The sequence below is a fragment of the Vigna unguiculata genome, chromosome 2, assembly GCF_004118075.2.
Source record: "Vigna unguiculata cultivar IT97K-499-35 chromosome 2, ASM411807v1, whole genome shotgun sequence".
Lineage (NCBI taxonomy): Eukaryota > Viridiplantae > Streptophyta > Magnoliopsida > Fabales > Fabaceae > Vigna > Vigna unguiculata.
The window spans coordinates 28,459,894-28,484,468 of record NC_040280.1 but is presented as its reverse complement, the minus strand read 5'-3'; the positions used below and the strand labels follow the sequence as shown (position 1 = coordinate 28,484,468).

At 33.3% G+C, this 24,575-nt stretch overlaps 3 protein-coding genes across 3 annotated transcripts; 1 reads left to right on the top strand and 2 right to left on the bottom strand.

Annotated features, from left to right (window-relative positions):
- Window positions 1-1,105: 1,105 nt before the first annotated feature.
- LOC114174623 (calcium-transporting ATPase 7, plasma membrane-type-like) lies at window positions 1,106-1,996 on the bottom strand. Its single transcript, XM_028059452.1, has one exon. It carries the CDS (start codon window positions 1,994-1,996, stop codon window positions 1,106-1,108), a length of 891 nt encoding a protein of 296 aa, XP_027915253.1.
- A 10,088-nt stretch (window positions 1,997-12,084) lies between these two features.
- LOC114173057 (homeobox-leucine zipper protein ATHB-40) lies at window positions 12,085-14,030 on the top strand. The gene is made up of 3 exons (XM_028057262.1): window positions 12,085-12,324; window positions 12,407-12,726; window positions 13,650-14,030. Exons 1-3 carry the CDS (start codon window positions 12,234-12,236, stop codon window positions 13,887-13,889), a joined length of 651 nt encoding a protein of 216 aa, XP_027913063.1. The 5' UTR covers window positions 12,085-12,233; the 3' UTR covers window positions 13,890-14,030.
- Window positions 14,031-18,341: 4,311 nt separating this feature from the next.
- LOC114173922 (HVA22-like protein k) lies at window positions 18,342-22,614 on the bottom strand. The gene is made up of 8 exons (XM_028058599.1): window positions 22,406-22,614; window positions 22,078-22,136; window positions 21,884-21,981; window positions 20,132-20,183; window positions 19,832-19,895; window positions 18,935-19,030; window positions 18,786-18,858; window positions 18,342-18,700 (listed from the first exon to the last, which is right to left on the bottom strand). The coding sequence occupies exons 1-8, from the start codon at window positions 22,436-22,438 to the stop codon at window positions 18,588-18,590; spliced, it is 588 nt and encodes a 195-aa protein (XP_027914400.1). The 5' UTR covers window positions 22,439-22,614; the 3' UTR covers window positions 18,342-18,587.
- Between the last annotated feature and the right edge of the window lie 1,961 nt (window positions 22,615-24,575).

Genomic DNA, 24,575 nt, shown 5'->3' with positions numbered 1-24,575 from the left:
AGCAAAATTTACTGGAAACGGATTACGGAATCCGTTTCATACACTGTGAAACGGATTCTGTAATCCGTTTCCTAAAAAAATTTGCAAATTTTTTTAGGAAACGGATTACAGAATCCGTTTCACAGTGTATGAGACGGATTCTGTAATCCGTTTCGTAAAAAAATTTGCAAATTTTTTTAGGAAACGGATTACAGAATCCGTTTCACAGTGTATGAGACGGATTCTGTAATCCGTTTCGTAAAAAATTTTGCAAATTTTTTTAAGAAACGGATTACAGAATCCGTTTCACAGTGTATGAAACGGATTTTGTAATCCGTTTCAAGAACTTCAAAACCAAGTCTGCCTCCGCCAAGACGTGGGTGAGGATTCGGCGGTTGGAGAAACAGAGAGAAGCGGAGCGTCGGAAAATCCAAGAACTCAAAACCAAGTCTGCCTCCGCCAAGGGCCAACCCGGTCTCCTCCAATTCGGTTCCAGCACTTCCGAGGTACCATGTTCTTCCAATTTCTGTCTTTTATTCGCTTAGGGTTGCGCTTTTCTATTTGTCAATTATCTTAACTTTTCTATGTTGGAAATGTCGTTGATGTATTCAATGTCCCACAATAGAATAAACTTTTTCTAAATATCTTCATTATTTCTATCAACACAGCATACTTGAAAAGTGTCCTCATGAAATATTATCCGTTTCTTATCTTTAAGTTGTTAAAGCCTAAAAGACTTGTGTACTGTTAAAATTGGAAAATAAAATATCACAAGAGTTTATTAAAAAAATTAAATGAAACATATATTAAAAATACTGATTAATTATCTTAGATTTATTGTTTTATTACGATTTTTAATTATATAAATAAACATTTGTCTTAAATGTCTTAAATACTACACGAACACAATTAAATAATACACGAACACTTAAAAGCTTAGAAGAATAGAGTAGCTTTGATGGAGGAATCAATGATGTTATAGCATGTTATAGCATGACATGTAAAAACAGAGGATCTTTCTAGCACTTCATACAAAAAACATGTCAAAGAAAAATATAAAAGGTCACCACAATGTGCAATACAAAGCAAAAGTATGAAACCAAAATAAAAGAAGAGTCTTGTGAAGCTACTTGCTGGGACGGCCAGGGATACACTTCACAAGCAGGCCAATTGGCCAAGACAAAGCTCCAATGGCAACACAAACACCCCATTGGCCCCAACTCAATCTCTCAGTGCCCGCAAACATCTTCGCTGTGTGCACATTATCTCCCGTGATCATCTTGATCTTCACTCCAGCATTTTTGCATGATTCAACTGCTGCTTCCACTCCAGGCCTACAAGGGTCTTTCAATCCAAGTATTCCCAACAGTGTTAGTTCTGTCTCTTCAAGCTTTTCACAGACCTTCTCGTTGGAACTCTTTTGGGCAAAGGCAATGCATCGCAAACTCTTTGTAGCCATGTTCTTCACAATGTTCCCAATTTGTGCTCGTTCTTCATCACCCATGATCATGATTTCCCCTGTGTTGTCATGGTAATTTGAACACATTGCCAATATCATCTCAGCAGCACCTTTCCAGTGTGTATGCACCATGTTGCTTCCTCTCTTCTCCCTTATCAGAACCCCACTTCTCTTCTTCTCAGAGTTAAACGTCTCCACGTGAATTATCTCACAATGCTGCTTCACTTCATCAATGTCCATCCCCAAATCCATCACCGCCCAAGAAAGCAACGCTTTCTCAGTAGGACTACCTGAGATTTCAGGCAGAGAAATTTCTTGGGGTTGGTAAACACTTCCAGTGGTATTCAGCCCAATTCCTTCCTTCAATGATTGGACTAAACCCGGCGCCAAATACCCACCTTCTGCTATTAGCTTTTTTCCCACCCAAACCTCACTCACCTTCATCTCATTCATTGTAAGAGTACCAGTTTTATCAGTGCAGATCGTTGTTGCCGACCCCATTGTCTCACAAGCAGAGATTCTCCTAACCATGGCATTATCCCTCATCATTTTCTTCATGGAATAAGCCAAAGTCAGAGTAACAGCCAGTGGCAACCCTTCTGGAATGGCCGTTTCTTGAAACGGATTACAAGATCCGTTTCATACAGTGTGAAACGGATTCTGTAATCCGTTTCTTAAAAAAATTTGCAAAATTTTTTACGAAACGGATTACAGGATCCGTCTCATACACTGTGAAACGGATTCTGTAATCCGTTTCCTAAAAAAATTTGCAAATTTTTTTACGAAACGGATTACAGAATCCGTCTCATACACTGTGAAACGGATTCTGTAATCCGTTTCCTAAAAAAATTCAAATTTTTTTAGGAAACGGATTACAGAATCCGTTTCACAGTGTATGAAACGGATTCCGTAATCCGTTTCCAGTAAATTTTGCTTTTTTCGTCAAACGGGTTTTCTTGTTTATGAAACGGAAAACACAAGCAAACAGAAAAAACTCTAAGGGACCACGGAGAAGAGAATGAGAGCAAAAGCACTGGAGAACAACGAAACGCGAGAAAAGTACAAGTTTTGGGGGTGCAGGAGGTTGGTGACGCAGTAAATGAAATTTACTGCGTCCCAACGAATTTCATCCACTCGCGCAAATGATAAATAAGGGTATAAAAGTATTTTTTGGGGGTACAGAAGAACTATTGGAGGTGCAGGGAGAAGGCCCCCCATTTTGGGCCTGTGAAGGCCCAGTCAGTCATTCGTTGTTGTCGAGGGTTTAACAACTTCCTCAACGTTGATAGCCATGGCACCCAAATCCTACCATGCAAATGCACCCTACCCACCATTATGGATAACCCACGTGGTACCACCAAAACCATCACACCAAAGCCTGTACACGTGTAATTACTACCTTAACATTTTGATGTAAAATTTGATTTGAAAAACATAGCAACACTGTCTTTGGGACTTAATTCAGCCACTTACATTTTTGAGATACGACAGTATCATAACGCGTGACCTTATCCTACATTGTCTCATCTCCTTTTGCGCTTCCCCTATCTGTTCCAAATTCTCACCTTCACGTATTTCCTTAAAAGTCTGCGTATATAGAATATATGTCCACATGCATGTGTTCCACGCATTGCAGTAAACAGAAGAAAAGTCTTACATGACTTCCTCCGTCACCGTGGCCTCTCATTTCTTTTTTCTTTTGGTTTCTCTCTTCAGTTGTCAAAACAAGTAAATTAAGGACTCTTTATTTTGCCAAATGCAAACTGCACACAAAACAGGGCTTCACTGATCCCGATTTAGTTTTATACTGCTACCTTATCTCCTCCAATTCAAGTCAATTAAGCTCACTATATTATAATACTCCATTCACATTACGTGGTGGTTGAATTCAAGGCTTCAAGTAAAGTAACACCGGGTTGCGTTACGCTGTCCCACTGAAATATATCCAAGATAAAACCAATTCACAATAAATAAGTGGAAGTAAATCTTATCTTACAAACTACTAGTTCAACGAATAAACGAACGTAAATCTCTTTTTACAAACTAATTTGATGAGTTTGAATCAGACTTAAAAAGTTTATTTCATAATACGATCCAAAAAAAATAAGAAGGTGATGGAGCACAAGGACCACGAAACATTGGTATGCATCACGCAAAGCGAAAATAAAATAGTACAAGAAAGAGCGGGTGAGAAGTCTTGTTTAGTTGTCTTGGGATCAAAGGACACCTGATAAATCAAACTAAGTAATTTTGCCATCAGATTCCATATCTGTTTGATGGACACCCGGCTATTTTTTGTACCCAACACATGTCCCAAATATGGCACTGTCTTTTAATCACTATATACTATCATGTTCTTATTAAAGACATTGGTTGAGGATGTTAAAATGAAGGTTTATTTTACACTGCTCCATAATCTTTTAATGCTGCTGTTAACGTAATTTTGAATAGGTTTGGTCTGTGTTTATTGTTTTTTTAACTTGTACTGGTAAGACATTAGTTAATGGAAGAGAAAAGAAAGAAAAGAAGGAATAGATTAGATAACAACAACAAGAACATGAGTGGGAAGCATGTGCTTAGCCCAGTGGTAGTTTACAGAACGAAAGACACAGCCAGCTTGGAATCCCTTAAAGAGTGTGAATTAAATTGGAATCGAAGGACGTAGAAACGCCACATCCCCACTACTCCACCTGCCACGTTTCGTACGTCTGCTACTTCTTTAATCGGAATTCATTAAGGGATTAAAAAACTTTAAACAATCAGAGTAATAGCCAGAATCTTTGATTATTATACAACTCCCTCCAAGATACTCACTTAGCTGTGTGGAGATTTCTTGCTTTTAACTATAGGGAATAATCCAACCTTTATGTTTGCATGTGTGTGTGCTTCGTGGTTAAATGTGAAGCTTTTTTAGGAAAGCGACTAGCTAGGGCTTTGCCTTCCAATCGAAAGCTCGGCACTCGGTTTCTTTATGCCTTTTTTTTCCTTGTCTTTTATATTTCTTCTAGTATTTCACTGTACAACCTTTGCATCTTTTCACCAATGGGGTTGGGTTTGGTTGATTGCGATTTACTTTCTCTAACACAGAGGCACGCGCTGACATAAACCTTTCCTTGGCCCTTAACCAATGACACTGCTTCGGTTGGTGCGTTATGGGGTGATTGGGTCGTGCAGGGTAGGGTGCGTGAGGCAAGTCCCTTGATTAATCTTGAAGTTAGAGCTCCATTAAGCTAAGTCACAGCTGACCGAAAACCAGACAATGGCCCAAATTATGGCGCAATTCAGGGTTGTTGAAAACTAGGTCTATCTATAGCTAGAAAACTTTTTAATAAAAAAATGAGAGAAGGAAACCCGTTGTTTAAGTTGCACAAAAATATGACTGGATTTTACATTATTAAAAAGAGATGCCTACTGACATTAATTAAATTAAGCACGTATTCAGAGGCCAAAGCGTGAAATGGATTAGTATGGAAGGAGGGAAACATGGAGGGGAACTGTGTGTGGCGCATACAACACAAACAAAATTGACCTCGCGATGATGACATTGCTCACATGCACATATCCTTATCATCGTATCATTATCCATATATTTATGTATGCATGAAGGGGAGGCATATAAATTGGAACAACATGTACAGGCTCCACATTTATGTGTTTGATAACACAGATTATTAGATGGCATCATATGTATCATAAATATAGTATTAGCATAGAAAAGGTGGTGGAGAGGAAAGTGATAATAAAACGATGTTGGTAAAAATTGGTACAGAGAAGGGTCATGTGTGTGAGTTGTTGTGTTGGATGTCATGACTCCATGCAATGTGGTGAAACAAAAAATTGATGAAAACGGGACCACTGTATGTTTAGTTGAATTAATTATCGAAAAGAAAAAGGTGGGAATAAGATTAGACAGAGTAAGTGGTTGTAATTAGATATAATTTGTTGAGATCCGTTGAAGTGAGTTTAAGGAAATATGATATTCCAGAATGAAGGGAATGCAGAGTGTAAGTGAAAATGGTGATGAGGAAGGTGAATGAGAGTTGGAAGATGGGAAACAGGGGGTGCAGGTGTCGGGATAAACATGACACCCACTTGTTTAAGCGCTTTTTAAGAGTAGTTGATTGAGTTGTTTAGTTAAAGTGAGAATTATTAGACTGAGAAAACAACTCAAAAGCATGAGGGAGGGAATCCCGTCCGTGCCACGCGCATATTCTTTGGCATATATTATCCATTGTCCATTAAAGAAAAGGCGAATGAATGAATTAATTAATTAAGCAGAAGATGAAGTTGATCTGGTTTGCAGAATACATATATATAAACCTAAGAGCGAATCTCTTTCTGTGTTTCCTTTATTTTCACTGCTGACCATGCTCATCCTTATCCTTTGTTACCGTAGCAGCACCACCTTTATCTTTACTTTAAATCCAGTTATAAACTGTGGTAAACTTGACGAGGCATCTTATCTTATTTTACTGAAAACAAATATGTCTATTGTACCCACCATTAGCATAATCCCAACTTTCCCCCTCACAAATGGAAAAATGACAAAACACATCCGCTACTCACTTTTGGACTGAAAACGATGTGAGGATATTATAATAATAAGAAAAAAAGAAGAAGAAGAAGTAAACATCCATCCCAATGAGTGCCCCATGGCTCCTGACACTGTTGACGAATTCCCCATGCACTTTCTGGCTTTCGGGTCATGGTTCATTGAATCCACCCTATTCTCTCGTTTTGACAACCACCCTTTGTCTTTCCTCTTTGTAGGGGAGACACTTTCACCATATTAGGTAACTTTTCCCTACTAACTTCTAACCCCCACCCCTATGCGGTAGTAACACCAATCACATTTATGTATCACAGCGACACTAACGGACGCTAAAATATGTAAATCTGGAATGGATGTTGAGTGTGGGCGATGTCAACCGTGGCGGCTAACGAATCACAAAACATCACATGCTCATTGGATATCTATAACATAACCAAATTATTATTATTTTTATTATACCTGGGATGATAATAAAAATAAAAGAGTTGATACCAGAAATTTTAATAATAAAAATAAAAATAAAAATAAGAAGAAGAAGAAGAAGAAGAAGTGTTTGTGTGTGTGTGTGTTGTGGCAGTATGAAGATGAATAGAGAGCTTACGCGTGGAATGAGAATGGAGTGCGTGGTCCCAGTAAAGTGGTTAAGGGGTAGTGACACGCGTTAAGGTGCTTGAGTTGCCCCCATGTGCGTCTCCTTGGTATGGCCAATGTGTCTTTATCGTCACAACTCTCTCCCCGTGCCTCTGCTTCAACTTTCTGTACTACTCGACTCCCTCTTCTCTCAACCAATTAACGCCTCACAACTCAGCTCACTTCTTTTTTATCTTTCTCTTTCATCATCACATCAGGACGAAACTATTTTCTTTTTCTTTCTTTTTTTCTTTTCGCTCTTATTCCTATTATTCTCTTTCAGTTTTTATATCTCTACAACTTTAACTTAAATACCATTTACATAGCGCTGTATTTTTATATTTTCTCGTATTTTATTATTTTTCTTTTTTCCTTTTTCTTATATCATAGTGTAAGGCTAAATTAATGAAACATGTCATGTGTTGTTTCTTTATGATGTCGTTCAAACTAAATTTTGAATTCCTGGTGGACCGAACCAAGACTATTTACTTCCTACGATAGGATAACCGTCCAAAACGTAAAACCTGATCTCAGTATATTAGAGGCTAAGTTTTACCCATTTTAGTGCTCTTCTTTTACAGAACAGATTCTTAATCTTCTTAAATGTTTTTTTTTAAATATATGTTAACAAATATACTTTAAATTTGTTGCAAATAATTCAAATTTGAGTCAAAATTTTGTATTAGATAAAAAATAAAATTAAATACTAAACAAGAATTAAAACTAATAAATTTATTATTTAAAGATTTTAGATTAAAAATAGTGTAAGATAATAATAGTGATGTTACATAATTCATCAAAATTTAAATTTGAATATTATGTTATATTATATTATAAAAGCTTTATACTGTTTTTGATTTAAAACGATATGTATAATGCATCTATTTATACAAATTCCAAAATATACACAAATCAATAACTCTGGCACGATATTATTATACTCATTCATGGGAGAGAAAAAAAATGAATTTTGAAGAGAATTGCGGCATGCGAGATTTTTGAAATTGGTACGTACGAATAGACTTGTTTCTACTTTACATTTTCGAAGCAGGGAGTCGTAGCACGACAGCACATAAAGTTTAGCTCTGATCGGTGTTGTTAACATTTTGTGACTTCAACATATGCATAGTTGCAGAATAGTTAAATTATAATGGAGCGAAGAAGAAAAATAAGACAGAAGATTAATTATAGCAAAAGAGAAAAGCAAAGTTATTCGAAATCACGTTGAGAATTGTTAAAGGAAAACTGTGGATCGTTAAAAAATGACACGATAGGAGGCCATGCAATTTGGTACGACACTGAAAGGTGAGGAATGAATGGTGAGGATAGGGGTTGTACAGTGATGATAAAGGAAAAGGTCTGAAACTGCAACAACCTTTGTCTCCATAGGAACCCCTGAAAGATGACCTAGTTTAGATCATTGTTGCATTTCAGAGAGAGAGAGAGAAAAATTGTAACTTTTTTCCAATTTTCTTTTTTCTTCTGGCGAATTCACTGATCCCACCGTCTATACTTTTGTGCTAGTTCAACCATCGCGACATGTTAGGATAGAGAAACCTTTTTGAAGGATTACAAAGGGGACACGCTTTATTTCTTGTCCAGCATTGAATCTGAATATTCTCCCAAACGTTGACTAGATTGATGCCACGTCGCACTCCAATTTTGTACACCCACGGCTACGGCAAAAATTAGGAAAAGTAAGAAAAAAAAAAAAAATCAAAGTAGGGAAAGTCAGATATCTAAAGTGGTGGTGTTTGGTGGTGTTGCGCTACAGTATCTCTACGCTTTTCAAATTATTTATAGCACACTTAATAATAAAAATCTCACACAGACAATAAAATTCAAACTCCCGTTTTTCACAATTTATTTATGAAATATAAAGCATTCACGGTTGATAAACTTAATTCACAAAATTGATGAAAACTTAGGACAATTTGATGTCACCTCCTAACCAACAAGAGATGACAGATAGTAAGAGACCTTGCTTTAATTCGTGTTTGCTCATATATGAAGAGGTTAATGGTGGTACTGTTATATATGTTAAAGTGAGTTTTTTCTTCTTTTTTTTTTTTTCAGCAGAAAAACATATATATAAAATAAATGGTACGAGGTACCAAAATCCATTTTTAATGAAAAGAGTGTTGAAACTTATGGAAAACACACTATCAAAAGTTGTGGTTAGGTTATATGTTAAAGTGATGTTCGTATAAAGCATGCCTGTACTCGTGATAAGCTTTTAATTTCACCTTAATTTGCGAATCATGATAACTATGGTATATGCTTTACAGAGCTATTGTTGGGGAAAAACGTACGTACTCTTATATTATGTCTGGTTTAGATAATGGTATGAGATTAACGTTGATTATGGGATTTTATACGTCAATGTTAATACGTGATTTTATAATGTAAATTTCTAACGGTAATTTAACCTATAAAAAAAATTTATATCTACTTATATCTTATAAATTCGTTTTACTTTTAGTTGAATATTGATATTCTTCCATGGTAATCACAAAAATTATGAAGCTTAATAGTGTAAATTTGGACTTCTCCTCCATGTATAGCTCGGTTGAGAGTGGAGTTTTGTAATTTATTAACAGGAAATTATGGGTTGAAGGTTGAGGGAAAAAAGTTCAGCAATATAACATTCTTTCCAATATAGATTTTGTGCATAACAAAAATGACCTATCAATATCCCTGGGTCGGTGGGACTAAAGATATGCGGCCAAAGACAACCCGCTACAGGCGGATGATTTCATGGGTAATTGATATGACAGTTTCTCCACATTTTAGGGAGCTCACAAATTGAGCAGCCATAGCTCGTTCATCCTAGTGGAACTTTGTCGCCATAAATATAGTTGTTTCAACAGCACGAACGACCTATCGATTGGTCGGGATAATAAAACCAAAACTCCCAAATTAAGATAATGCAAATTAGTAATCAAGTTTAAAAAATAATTGGCCATAATTAAGAAAATCCCATCGGAGCCTCATAGACAGGTACCCCGATTGTCTGGACAACCGAACGGGTGGAAACAAGAAGAAATCGAACAGAAGGAAAAGAGATCGGACGGTGGAAGCTGGTACAAGAAAATCAGAAGGACGAGTTGAGTGTTGAAAATATATGTTTGACCCCTATAACCGAAACAAATATATATATTAATTTGATTCGATTTATATATGTGGTGTATTTTTTATTTAATTTTGTCCTCTATTTTTGTCTTCTGTGAATTGACAGCAGTGAGTTCTCCAGCAACGTGGTTCTCCCGTTGCAACATATTAGAAAGGTAAATAACATTAATTATCCACTTTGTTGTTGCATTGTTGAGTGGGAACTGGTATAATGTTGCTATATACTTGATTGATACATTGTCTTTAATGACTTTGTGGAGATGAGTTTGAGAACAAAAGTACATCAACTTTAGGACGCATATATGGTAAATGGGAATCCTTTTCTTTGTATTGTCATCCATCATTATCTTTGTCGATTTTGTCGTTATCATCACCTTAATTCTCTTTCAAACTCAGTTTTTTTTTTCGTATTAAATTTTTAAAATTAATCACACTCCATCATTGTCTAATATCAATCATTAAAAAAATCTGCTTACAAACATATTCTCCTCATCCTAGTTTAATCGCATTATTAAATATTTTTATAAATTTTATTATAAATATAAAAAAGATAATTAGTTTCCAGTTATGCTTCTCTCACTGCTGATATGAAATAAAAAATAAAAAAAAATGATTAAAATTGATTTTCTAATACACATAAACAAACCGTTATTTCTGCATTGAAAAATTGATGTAAACCAAACACACACAACAAACAATGACGCATAAATAATAAAGGTTAGTTAGAGGGAGTGAGAGGAAGTTGTTTAATTGGTAGTGGTGATGTTCACTGATCTCGAGCCACGCATGGGGTTAAAGAAGAAAGTTAGAGAGCTTAATTAGGATTAGGGGGAAAACATATGTGATATATGTAAATGGAGAACAAAAATAGCTTAGATGTCCAAATCCAGAGGGTAAGTTGTGTTGATTGTTTATTAAGGTCCAGGTGCTTGGCTTTGGGATCACAACCCATCCCTCTTTCTTTATTCCCAAAGGGTTGGTTGGTGCCCATCTCTTCTCTTCTTTTTCACACACAACACAACACCATTATCATTTTCTTGACCTTCTCTTCTTTCTAAATCTCTTATTCAGGAAAGTCCAAACAACTTCCCTTTATACACAAACACAAGCTTTACAAAACCATTCAACCTTTTTGCATACACTGTACAATCCCTTTATCCACCTAATTAATTATCTTCCTTCCTTCCTTCACCTTCTTCGTTTCCTCACTTTCCATTTCTTAATCATTCCACCTTAGCTTTTTAACATTTTATATTTTACACTCATTTTCCTTATTCTGCTTTGAATTTTTAAAATTGAGACAGACATTTTGAACAATGATATTTTGATATCATAAGACTTTTTGCTGTTATTATTAAAGTTAATCATTGTATATTTGAAGTACTATCTGTTTTTTTAGTGTATAATTTTTGTTTTTAAAAAACGATTCAAAAGGTGAAGAAAGATAAAAATATTTAAATTATTTTTGTTCTTGACTACTAAGTGATGTAAAATTATTAAACATGGTAGGAACAATACCTATTTCACATTATTTTTTACTACTTTTCATTATTTTTTTCCTTTATAAATACAAAAATCACTTCTATTGAATTATTTTACTCCACCTATAATGGAGTCAAATGATTGTTATTGATACATTTTTCATATATTTTACATATGCGTGAAGAAATAAATCCACGGTATTTCTTAGACAATATTTGCAAATTTAAATGATTTTTTTTAAAATAAAGTTACGAAATTTTTTAAAAGCACATTAATAGACTAGTTTATATTTCCATACAAACTAAGGTTTTAAATTCAACTTCATGAATTATCTGCTCAAATAAAGGACGAAAGTGTAGCTTTTTTAAATGGTGCGAGGTAAATATATAGCGTAGTGATAATATGTTGTGTATTCGTATTATCAGGTGAAGTTGTCGTTGGTGTGTCCATAAGTATATAATAAAAAGTTTAAAACATATTTTTATTAAAAAATATTTACTACAACATAAAAGTACAAAGTTATTTAACATTTAAATTCCTAGACCAAATTAATATATATAATTGAATACTTTTCGTACCAAATATTCGTAAATACACGATGAAAACCACTTATTATATGCGTCGTACGTATAATTTCCCTATGGTCTATTGTGATGCGTCCGTGCGTATTTTATTTGCTGGTGTGGCTTGAGTTTTGACAAGTAATAAATAATAAACCGTAAAAACAGAATGGCACCGATTGTAAATATGTGCAGAAGTTGGGGCATTTCGGTAGAATGCATTATTCAACATCCTTGAACACAAACTAAGTGGACAGGCATCATCTAGCTATAAATATGCGTAAGGGCTATGTTGTCTCTCTAAAAACATATCCTCTTTTTAAGGAGAAGAAAATAACATCACACACACACACACTGGTTTTGAGATCAAAGAGATCGAAGCCAGTGAAGAGCGATCGAGCTAGTTTGCTAGGAACAACATAACTCACCATACACCACAATGAATCATCGAACTTTCCAAGACAACATGATGTTCATGTCTCAGTTATACCCCGCCGATGCACCATACACTCAAATAATTGCTCAACAAGGTCAGAATCCATGTCCAAACGTTGTTCTCGGTTACTTCGTAGACCTTAGTTTTAAGTTTTGGTGTGTGTCATTGTTTTTCAGGGGAGAGCAAGAAGCCGAAACGCCGTCGTAGTAAGAAGAACAAAGGAGGAGAGAACGGTGCCTCCGAAGCCAACAGGAAGAGGAAGCTCAGTGCGGAGCAGGTTAATCTACTTGAGCAGAACTTCGGAAATGAGCATAAACTTGAGTCTGAGAGGAAAGACAGGCTCGCATTGGAGCTTGGTCTGGACCCTCGACAAGTCGCAGTGTGGTTTCAAAACAGAAGAGCTCGCTGGAAGAACAAAAAACTAGAAGAAGAGTACTCAAACCTTAAAAAATCCCATGAAGCCAACTTGCTCGAGAAATGTCGATTGGAGACCGAGGTATATTATTTTTTTTTAACTAAAAATCAATATCTTCAGGGTAGAGTTTGGTTTTCCTAGAAAATTATTCTGAGCGCAGGTATTTTTAAAAGGAGAAATCGTACACAATTAACAAGCGAGGGCCATTTCATTGGCCCATATTCGTTCTTGTGCTTAGGAAACTTTTTCGGAAAAAAAAAAAAAAAAAACTGTACTGAGAGTATGACTTTATGGCCAAATATCGTGGAAACTGAAAGCACAAGTGGAGGTAGTACGCTGCCTAGAGAGTCTGAAATTGAAATTTCTTTGTTTTCCACCAATGAATATAGTTTGAACAGAAGCACCGCATAGTGTGTCATTTTCTTTTCTGAAAACAGAAACGTCAATTTGTGGTTACATGTCATCACGTTACATCTGTGTTGGCCTAGGAAATTTTTTATTCCCATATTCTTTCTTTATCTCTGTAAGTCGTCTCTTTTGTTGGAGTAGTTTTATTTCGTAAATGTTGAAAGGGATGTAGAAGTCTCCGCATGCAACCGGTTCTTCAGGGCAAAGCAAAAGGGTGAGAAAAAAACAAAAACAAAAAAGAAAGAAAGAAAGTAGAGGAAAGCGGAAACTAAGACCCACCATATGAACGTGCGCATATGAGCTCTGGGCTCGAAGAAACCTAAGTCACACTTCAGTTCTCAGCCATAGATAAGTCATGTGAAAAATACTAAAAACAAAAGAGGAAAAGCCACTAAGAAAAGGAACAGCAAACTGCCACCTTAGTAGACAACAAAGAACACTGTTTCTTCCATTTGTTCGATAAGATCCGTACAGTATTATTAGGATAACTCACGTTGGGCCTGCTGGAGGCCCACTTACGAAGAAGACACGTACCATGTGTTCCCACGTGAAATGGCATTAGCCTGAGATCAATAACTCTGATGCGTGGATTGCAGGTATTGAAGCTGAAAGATCAACTTTGTGAGGCGGAGAAGGAGATTCAGAGGCTGGTGGAGAGTGGTGAAAGAGTTCCGAGTAACAGCGCAAGCTCGTCGCAGTCACAATCACAATCTATGGAAGCGGTGGACCCAGCATTGTTTGGGGTGTTCGGAGTTGATGGATATGATGATGATGTGTTTTACGCGCCCGAGACTCACTGCATCAACGCCTTGGAATGGATTAATCTGTATATGTAAACAAATAGGAGTTTAGGATTTTGTAGATAATGTGAATGATCCAATGTATATTGTTCCTACCTAGGTACCTAAGTGTGTTTCTTTGACTATGCTTTGGAATTGGAAACTATATATCCATTTACATAATAATTTGCAACCTTAGTTCGTGTCAGCTATCAAGACATAGTGGTTCCGTGTGTTTCTTAATTTTGCAACAGCTCACCAACTTTTTTTTAGGAGTTGATACACAAACTTATAAAATTAAAGAATAAAGACAAACTATATCCATCTCTCGATAACTCAGTAATGTATTAACTATTAACCGTTCCCATCTCCAAATATTTGTTTTATTTTTCTTATCCCTTCTTTTTCCCCCTTACATTAAACGTTGCTTGCATGCACATCTCAACATTTAATTATCTAATTTGTAAATAAGTAATGTTTGATCTTGTATAAAATATGACTGAAAATTTTTGGTGGTAAGTTGTACAAGTTTGACGTAGAGTGATTCTTTACCATTTGATTTATTTATCTTCAAATCTTATTTGGAATCTTTATTCCCTTATTTTATTTTTTAGCTGTATGAGTGCAGGATATTCTTATATTTTATATCTTAACTTTGGATGTTGTATGAACAAGTCATTTCTCTTTTTTCACAACTTTTCTCTATATTTTTTTATTATAAAATAAATTTTAAATATAATTCAATTTTACAAATCAACTTAATAAAATAAAATCTGCATTAATTTATATATATATATATATATATATATATATATATATATATATATATATATATATATATTTATATATATATATATATATATATATATTTATTTATTTATTTATTTCTAATCAAATGTAAAATTTTAAATATTACGTAAACTAATGAGGATAGTGGAAACACATGATCACCTAAGTCAAGTTTCATTCTTCATAAAAAAATATTTTTTTCTCTACTTTGAAACAAGCGTTCGGTCATTTTCTTCTCTTCACTATCCTAAGTTCTACACTCCTGTGCTTGCTAATTATATAATACTAAGCATTTCACCTGAAAAATGAAAAACCTTATTATATCTTAAGACCTTGAATAATGTATCACAAATACACAAATAATTCCTTCTTTAATATTGTCTGATATCAAATCTATTTAAAAATAATAAAAATATTGTCAGATTGAAATTTAATACATACAAAAAGTTGATAGTAAATATTATAGTTGGTATTTATGATTTTTTTTTACTACATACATACATACATGTGTATATGATTAAAATTTCCTGTTGCAGTGGATGTCTCAAAAAGGTCAGTGACAAAACCTCTCTCATAGGTTTAGTGGACCAGTGCAGTAATGTATTTTTTATAATTGGCCCAATCTTACTATATGTTGGGCTCCTCTAATGGGCTTTCTTCCAAGTTCTGTGCATGTTGCTAAATCCACGCCCGTGGAAATGGAACCTATTATATATAGAATGGGACTTTTTCTTACTACTAAATTTCATTTCAATCTAATTAACTTTTTTATCCATCGTATTTATTTTAAAAAAAATACTATTTTACTCGAGTTTCTTAGAACATAAATAATAATTAAATTGAAGTTAGAAATTATCAATTGAATTAATTTTTTAATAATTTTATTTTAAGAATTAGTTTTAAGTTAGTTTTTTGCTTATACACGACTCTCATAATTTGACACAAAGAGGAAAAAGGGAAATTATATTCTGTTAAATAATATTTTATTTATAGAACTTCTCGTTTATAAGTAAAAAGAATTAAATAAAATTGAGATAAGCAGTGTGTCTGACAAATTCAACATAATTGGTTTTAGAATGACAGGATTTAAGTAAAATGTAACTTGAAAGGTTTAAAAGTATTTAATATTTTGAAAACTAAAATATAAATAATATAAATTAAACACTGAAGAGAATAAGAATACTTCATAGAACATGAAGACGTAAATTTATGACAAAAAAAATGGATAACTCACTGCGCTTATTTTATAAAGGTAAATGGTTATAAATATAAATTAATGGAAGTTTTACACGAGTAAAAATAAAAGGACGAAATGATCATTTTAATAAATTAAATAACTCTATCTTCTCATACATTTATATTATATCTAGAACTTTTTTATTTTTAATTCGAAATAACAAATGAATTTTTCAATCACTACATAAAAAAATTAATCAGTTTTAAAAATTTACTCTTATCTCAATCTTGCATTTTTATTTCTACAGATTTACCATTATGTGTTAATAAAGAAAATATTGTTTTATAAAAGTCGTGCTAAAGTGAAGTCATTTTACAAAAAAAAATAGTACAACTTTGTTACACATGTAATAAAAAAATAAAAAATTACAGTGTTAAACTGTGAGAGTAACGATTTAAATGGTGAAAATTGGAAAACAATAATATCTTATGGATAAAATTTGCTATTGAAGCTAACTAAAATTATTGAACTTAGTTTCCAGAAGTATAAACTTTTTAACAGTTATCAGTCTGTTAAGAAGTTCCCATGCACTAACGCTGTCTGTTAATTGAAAATATTTTCTGGTACATGAAATTTGAAATGTGTTTGATCATTAAACATAAATCTCAAGTAATAATTAAGACGAATTCTCAAATTTGATCACTTTATGCGATTTCTTGTTTGAAGGAAATATATATATATATATATATATATATATATGTTCTTCTGTCCAAGAGTGTCCATATTTCACCTTCATCGACTGTATTAATTTCTTTGACAGTTATCGACTGTATTAATTTCTTTGACAGTTAAAAGAAACTATCGATAATTCATTTGAGGAGAATAAATAGATTAAAATGATTTCCTCCAAAAAGAAGAAGAAGAATATGTTAAACTCATTTAATTTTTTCTTATCTTTGCTTAATTTGAATGCTTTTAGTAAAACGTGACTTTATATTTCTTAATTCAGAATGTTGTCTGGTATGTGTTACCTGTTCTGTTGTTGTGTTCAACGTGGTATAATTACCTAAACAGATACGAGGCAGTTTTGTTCTCATCGACAGTTTTGTCTATTTTTTCACAAAATTTCAGCAACACTTTTGAAAGTGGTTCAGAGAGATCTTGGGATGCTAGTGATGAGAATACTAACCAAACAGGTTCACTGTTTAGAATCAGAACTTGGGTGCTCTCAATCGTTTAAAGTAAGTTAATAAATATTAACATCCTTCCTGCAATCTACTTGGTTCCTCATATTTTACACCTACTTTTTATGTTACTTCAAATTTCTCAATGAAAGTAAGGCATTGATTTGTTTTTTTCCTTCCTTTTTCTTGAAATCTCATGAGTTGTACTTCGTTGTAGGATTCAGCTACAAAACAAGAAAGGAAGTTTTGACAAAGTCCTATTAATGGATGCTGCAAACAAAACAATGATTCTGTGTGAAGAAGCTTTTAAGGAGCCAATGCACAGAACAATTATGTCAGTACTATTCCTCAATAGAAAGCAAGGTGAGTGAATGTCTGCAAAATTAGAAAAAATCAATCTACTGCCTCAGTGACTGTTACTCCTCTCCTCCAACCTAAGCGGGAGGTGAAGTCGCACGTGATGGACAGTGCACAAAAGTACTATTTTCCAGATTAGTTTTTCCTAAATAATAATGTGTGTCTTCTTCATACTTATTTTAACTGACACCAAAATATTTGCTTGTATTTCTCAGACAGATTCATGATTATGTTGCTGCAACTTTTAATTTTTTTACTTTCTTTACCTGACTGAGCTTTACTTTCTTTCTTTTTTCAACCTTTTTTCCTTTTTTAGGAGGAAAGTGAGCTGAAAAACACAGAATCGCCAGGAGGTCTAGACTACGCAAGCATGTGTGTCCCTTAATTGCTTTTGAAGGCTAGAAAGCTACGTTTATTTGACTTATTCAATGCTCTACAATTTTACAACAGGTGGATGTGTTCCTACGTTTCTTGTTCCAACCAGGGTGAGTGTGAAGAGTTACCAACGACGGTGGAGTGGCTAGGATATAAGAATCGAAGCTTCAGAGTGTCGTCTTGATGCACATATCATCAAGGTAGTTTCCATTTTAGTGGCCGTTCTGGTTTCAGAAACATTAGTGCTGTAGGTTTCATTCTAGGGTAGAGGAACTATCAGTGATTTTAAGAAATAATTAATTGTTAGCGAAAGAAGTCTTTTTATAATCTATAACTTGTGTTAATGGTTTTGGTGGCAACATTATGGGCTAACATAGATTATCACCTTTGCTATCGATACAACACAAATATATTTATAGACTATACACCCTTTTATTCCAAGAAGAATTATTCATGTATATAATATTTATAGGCATAATCAACTAAAGTTCAGAAATATATTAAAACAAATAAAGATTTAAAATGTACTTTACCATAAATCAATAGATATCATATTTACACGAGCATTACCTTTTAAGGCTTTTAAGGTCATCTCATAGTGTCAAAAGACATTTTTTACAGAATTAATACACAAAAAAGTTACTTAAAAATCACATAGAAACTTCTTTAATAACATTGAGATAATATTACTCTGTTTTTTTAACTCCCTCTTCTTTAATTGTTACACTGAACCACAGTTGTTTCACTTTATCCTAAACTCGAATAAAAAATTTAAATTTACAAAATTCCTGATATTGACTACCTTAAAAAAAGCTAATTAAGAAGTCTAGTCTCCCTTATTACACAGTCCATGGCGTTTCCTGGAGGCACTCATCAGTGATTATGGTTTTGGTCAGGTTCAGTATCAGAGGGCACTGCAGGGTCTTCAGCAGAACTATGTTGCTGCGATCTATCTGATTCAGCAGTGCCTCTCAGCAGTTTTTCGGCTGCATTAAATTTGTAGTTCATTCAGCAACATACATGGGTAATAAGTAGCAGCAATTGCATAGGGCAGAAACAAAATTGTTTTACCTGATCCGGTAATCTTTACTACCATGCTCTTGACAAGCTTGATCTCTGCATGGTATGAACTGACCAGTTTGATCTGAATGTGTAACAAGTCAAATTCCACCGTCAAATACAGTCGTTAACAAAAGGTATTAGACATGTATTAGACATACCATTTCACAATATGCAAAACCCAACACTTGATCAACTCGCTCTTGATGCCTCAACAAGAAGGGGCGCAGGTGGTTCGTATATAATTGCTTTGCTCCCTGTTTGAACAAAGTAGTTTTCACCAAAAAAAAAAATAACAGTAGAGGCATTAAACACACAAATTGTCAACCATTAAACATATTATACAAGCCAATAGAGTGATCTAAATAACAATAAACAAATACAAAATACGAAGATGGAGGATAAAAAAATTGCTAATAACTTTAGAAGGGGAATTCCTCCAAGAAATTACAGTACACAAATTCCAAGACTATTAAATAATTTATGACTAAGAATATGGCAAGAGCAAACTGAAAATATGCTGTCTAAAAATGACATTAGAGCTTCATCTAAATGCGCAACTATAATTTAACAATTAAAAAGGGTATTAAAAAAATTGAACACTGTACATGTAAAAAAATTCAAGCCCCTAGCTTACAGAATTAGGTTTACATTTAGATTTATGCAGTTTCATGTCAAAACTTTTCTGCCCAACTTCAAATGCAATTCAGTAGTTTATGCATAGTTGTTTCTTTTGCCTCCCAAATAAATGCCCATATAGTTTTTCCCAAATCACACTGCTCTCACTTCGACAAAACCACACATGCATACCAACAGAAAATAAAAAATATATCAATTGTGGCGATCGGTGCTTATAAAAAACTGCAGATTTATTTGAGATATATGGAGATACATGACCAAATCATGGTAAAAGTAAAAGGAGATTAAGAAAAATAGGGTGAGAACTAAGAAGGGAAAAATAGCACAAGAAACATAAGATAGGAACACTTAAAAAGGAAAAAAGTTACAAATGGGTCAAAAACATCATTATAGAGTCAATCTAACTCTATGGAACTCACACTGGTGGGTGGAAGTTGAAGCCAGACAAGAAATGCAAACTTCATGTGATAGTACATGGGACACCTGCAAAAATAATTAAAATTACAAGTGATTTAGTTCATTATGAGTCTGCCATAACTAATAATCCAGATGCACATAACACTAACAGCCGTAAAAGAATAACAAAAAAAGGAAACAGAATATTGTCACAAGAAGGTAGTGTATCACACACTGAGAAGACAATAAAGCTAGAACTCTGAAAATCAAAGGGGGTATATACAACAATCCAATTGATGGATCATGAAGTGATCAAACTATACCATGAAATAAGCTTGTCTGTGAACACTTCAACAAGGCTGAACGAACCGTAGGCTGCAAAAAAATAAAAAAAGAAAAAGAAAAAGGAGAAAAAAAATCACTATAATATAATATAATATGCTTTATGTTCATTTGAACTAGATCCAACAAATTGTTTCCTTCCAAAAGTCACATGTCAGGCAGGACCATACGCATTTGGAGCAGTCCAGAGGCATTGGATCATTGGGGTTTTGTGCAAAATACACACCATTTGGACGAATTAAGCAAGTTGGGTCATGCATACCAGTCCAGTGCCAGAAAAAAAAAAAATCAGCATATCTTGTGCCTAAAAAATTGACTAACTCCTAACCATTGTTCTCCTCTCTTTCATAACTGACAACCAACCCTTACCCCTTCATTAGCTGTTGGTGCTTCACTCTACCAATGTGCTTCTTCATTCCAACAGGAAACTGTTGCCTTATGTCTTTTCTTTTTCAAGCTGTTACTTCTGTGTGCTAAGTTATTAGGCAGCTGTTGTTACGCTGATGTCTTATTAGGTTCCTTATCAGTGTTACTTTTTATGGAGATGTATGCATATGTACATGTTTAAATATAGTTTTTCATTATAGTTTAAACTTACAATTCTTGGTACAATCCAACAATCCTAAACCCACTTCTAGGTTAGAACATCAGTAACTTGTCATCAGCTACCAGAATAGGATATGCTGTGTAGGCTGTAGGAAGCTGTAATACCTGAGGGTAAGAACCACAGCTCAGTTTTATGACCTAATTTCCCCCTTCCCTTCTGATATATCAATTAGTACATCGGGTAGGGCCCATATGTAGGAAGCTGTTTTAATTGACTCAGAATCACAGCTCAGTCTTTGGATTCAATTTTAACCTTCTGATAAAACAATAGTGCGTTAGGTTGGGTCCATATGTGGTTCCTACAATCTTCTATTAATAACTAAAGATGCCCAGGAACAAGTTATAACACAAGTCCAATGACAAGCAACACAGTGAAAGGAAATATGCATAAAAAAAAGGAGAGGGGATAAAATTCTATAAATCTCTATTTCCTGTTATCTTTATATGTATATTTAATTATTTAGCTGCTTATCCCTCTCACCTAACAATTTATTATCGCTATATCTAAATTGAATTTTAGTAGGTTTTTTGAAAGAAATTGTTGATAGTTAAAAATAGTCTTACATTGCAATTTAAATGGTTTAATGCAAATCCAAAGATAAATATTTATTAAATGCGATACACATGCTACAACACTAGAAAATCACGAATTCAATCTAACAAATATCAAAAGAAAAGTGATTCTATTCTGTCAAAGTCCTTAGAAACAAAAGTTTTTCAATTTATCCAGCATACATACATTCCATAGTCACGCTATGTTGGGTTTTCAAGAAATTGCTCCACACTTGCTCTATTGTCATGAAGCAAGAAAAACAAAAATACAAGATTGTAATACTAGAATGTTAATTACGTGTAGAAACTAGAGAGGGTCCATCCTGCTGTATGAATCAAGTGGCAAGTTTTTAACTTTTTATGTTGTAATTTTTTAAGCGAGAAACCTCACGAAACCTTTCCAGTCACTGGCAATGTAATAACCCTGGTAGGTTCTCCCCTAAAAACAGAGAACTGGATACACCATAGCAGTATCAGAGTATAGTTTCTCATTTCCATCTATATCTTAGAGTCTAATATACGGGGTTTCTAATAAGAGATCAAAACAGAAAATAAAAGGTTAGGCAAATTCGTACCCGCCCAGTAGAAAAGACACCTCTGTTGAGCATCTTGATCTTTATTCTCTATTGCCTTGAACGTAGAGTAAACAGGCAAAGCAACTCCGACACCGCAACTACAAAAACAGAATATCAACGGCAAACCAACAAATTTAACCACATACCTCCTTCAAATCATAACTGCTAATAATAGCAAAATGGAAATATCTCACCATGCTGTTCGAATTACGACGTTGGAACCAAGAGGACAAAGGAGCAAACGGAGTCCAACCTGCGCCAAATCGTTCACAATCAAACATCAATAACCTAATCATGCATGACAAACAAACAAATTCCGCAGAATGATACAGCCAAAAATTTTAATAACTAATATCGTAGTTCATTGATACAGGCAATAAACGAAATCAACAATAGAAAAAGGTAATTGAAACGAAGAATTTGGTGGCAATTGGAGGCAGAATCAAAACCCTAGAAAAAAAGAGAGAAAAGAACAAAAAAGAAGTTAACGAAAATTAATCAGAGAGAAGAAGTCATGCGAACTTCGCTTGTTAGGTTTGATCCGAGGAGATCCATCGTAGTTCCCTAGGCACCATTCCCTTCGCTTCCCATTTGCTAGGTCAATTCGTCCATACTTTATACGCTTCAGTTTTAATGCTAACCGTCTATACAAAAAACAAAAACATGAACCACCAAAAGAAATTGTCCAGAGACAGAGAGAAACACCAATGACTAAACTTAAGAAAATTGGGTTAAAAATCTTTTTACTTTGTAAATCATCACATGAAAATTAATTTTGTTTATCTCCCAATTTTTCAAATTTTCAAATAATTTAGTTTTAAACTTTAAAAATTAGAAGATATCTTATCAAATTAGTCTTAAATATTGTTTTTTTTAATTTATGTTAAAAAAATTAATGTAATTACTGTTATATTTAAATGAATAATTAATGTATATAATTATATTTAATTGTTATAGTCATGTATAATAGTAAAAGAAAAATATAAAAAAATTAAATAATTTAGTTTCAAACTTTAAAGATTAGAAGATATCTTATCAAAATTAGTCTTAGATATTGTTTTTTTTTTCAATTTGTGTTAAAAAAAATTAATGTAATTACTGTTATATTTAAATGAATAATTAATTTATATAATTATATTTAATTGTTATAGTCATGTATAATAGTAAAGGTAAAATATAAAAAAAGTTAAATAACAATAGCAAAAATAATAATAATATTTAAAAATAACTGTTGAAATTAAATATAATTAAAATAACAATAATAATAGTAATATAATGATAAATATTACAAAAGAAAGATATACGAATTCGCTCTTAATTTTTTTTTCGAAACCAAATATAATGATTAAAATAATTTATCTCCATAATAATTATAAAAATAAATATGTGTATCAATTAATAAAGTTTATAAAGGAAATAATTACTACATAAAATCTGATATTGATTGATAATATTAAAATATATTAAGTAAGATATTAACTAACAATTAAACATGCGAATAATTGATCATACATTTAGCAATTATTAATAATTGATCATACATGCGAATAAATGATAATATATGTTAGATTATTTTCAATTTTAAATTTGTAAAAGTAATATGTCTTTTCAGTTTTATTATTTAGTTTTCTTTAGTTGTGCGTGAGCAATTTTTAGTTTTTATTTATTTATTTAGTATATCATTAGTTTCATAGAGTTTACTTGGCTGCTCCAGATGTTTTTGTGGGTCGTGCTTTCTTAGGAGGAAAAAGAGGTCATTCAGTAAATTCAGTAAGTGGTACAATTTATTTTTTTTAAAAAAATCTTGAATTCTATCTACACACTTAATCTGACGAAGGTAAGTTTATTTTCATTTGAGTTTCACGTTTTGTTTATATGAGTTCCAGTAACCTTTATTTGTGATATTTATTTTGTAATTTTGTTATTATTTCTCTAAACCAATTTATTTTTCATGGTTTGTTTCATCAAAGTTACCAGTGGTAGAAGGATCGGTTTTATGATTTGATGAGATTTTAAACTTTTATGATTTGATGACGTTTATTATGTGGGTACATTTTTCTTTAGTGATATACTTTCAAATGAGGGTGTTTACTTTGGATTGGGATAAAATTGATTATCCTAGTCCAGCCGATATTGCTTTGTTCATTTAATATATTTGTTTTCTTCCAGATTTTTTTTCATCCTTTAGAGTCAAATTTTCTCCATCAAAGGTGAACTTTTGGAATTGTTTGTCACCAGGGCTTCATAGTATTGAATAATGTGCTCCAAATATATTGGGAGAAGCATAGTGTATTTGGCAAACCCTAGAATACACAAAAGAACAAGGGTCTTTTTTCCTACACCTCCAAGCATTTCTTCTGCACTTCCAATTTTTTTTTTAAATTTCCAAAATACCCTTTGACCATTTAAAGAAATTCACGGACATCACACCCCCAAAAATACTTCCGAATGTCGACTTTCGGAAGTCAAAATATATCATCGAAAATCGACCTCCGAAAGTCAAAATATATCATCGAAAATCGACTTCTGAAAGTCAAAATATATCACCGGAAGTCGACTTCCGGAAGTCGACTTCCAAAAATCAAAAAACATTACAAAAGTCGACTTCCGTATATAAAAAAAATTATATATTTTATTTTATTTTATTTTTTAAAACATGTATTAAAAATTATACAACATATAAATTTAAAAA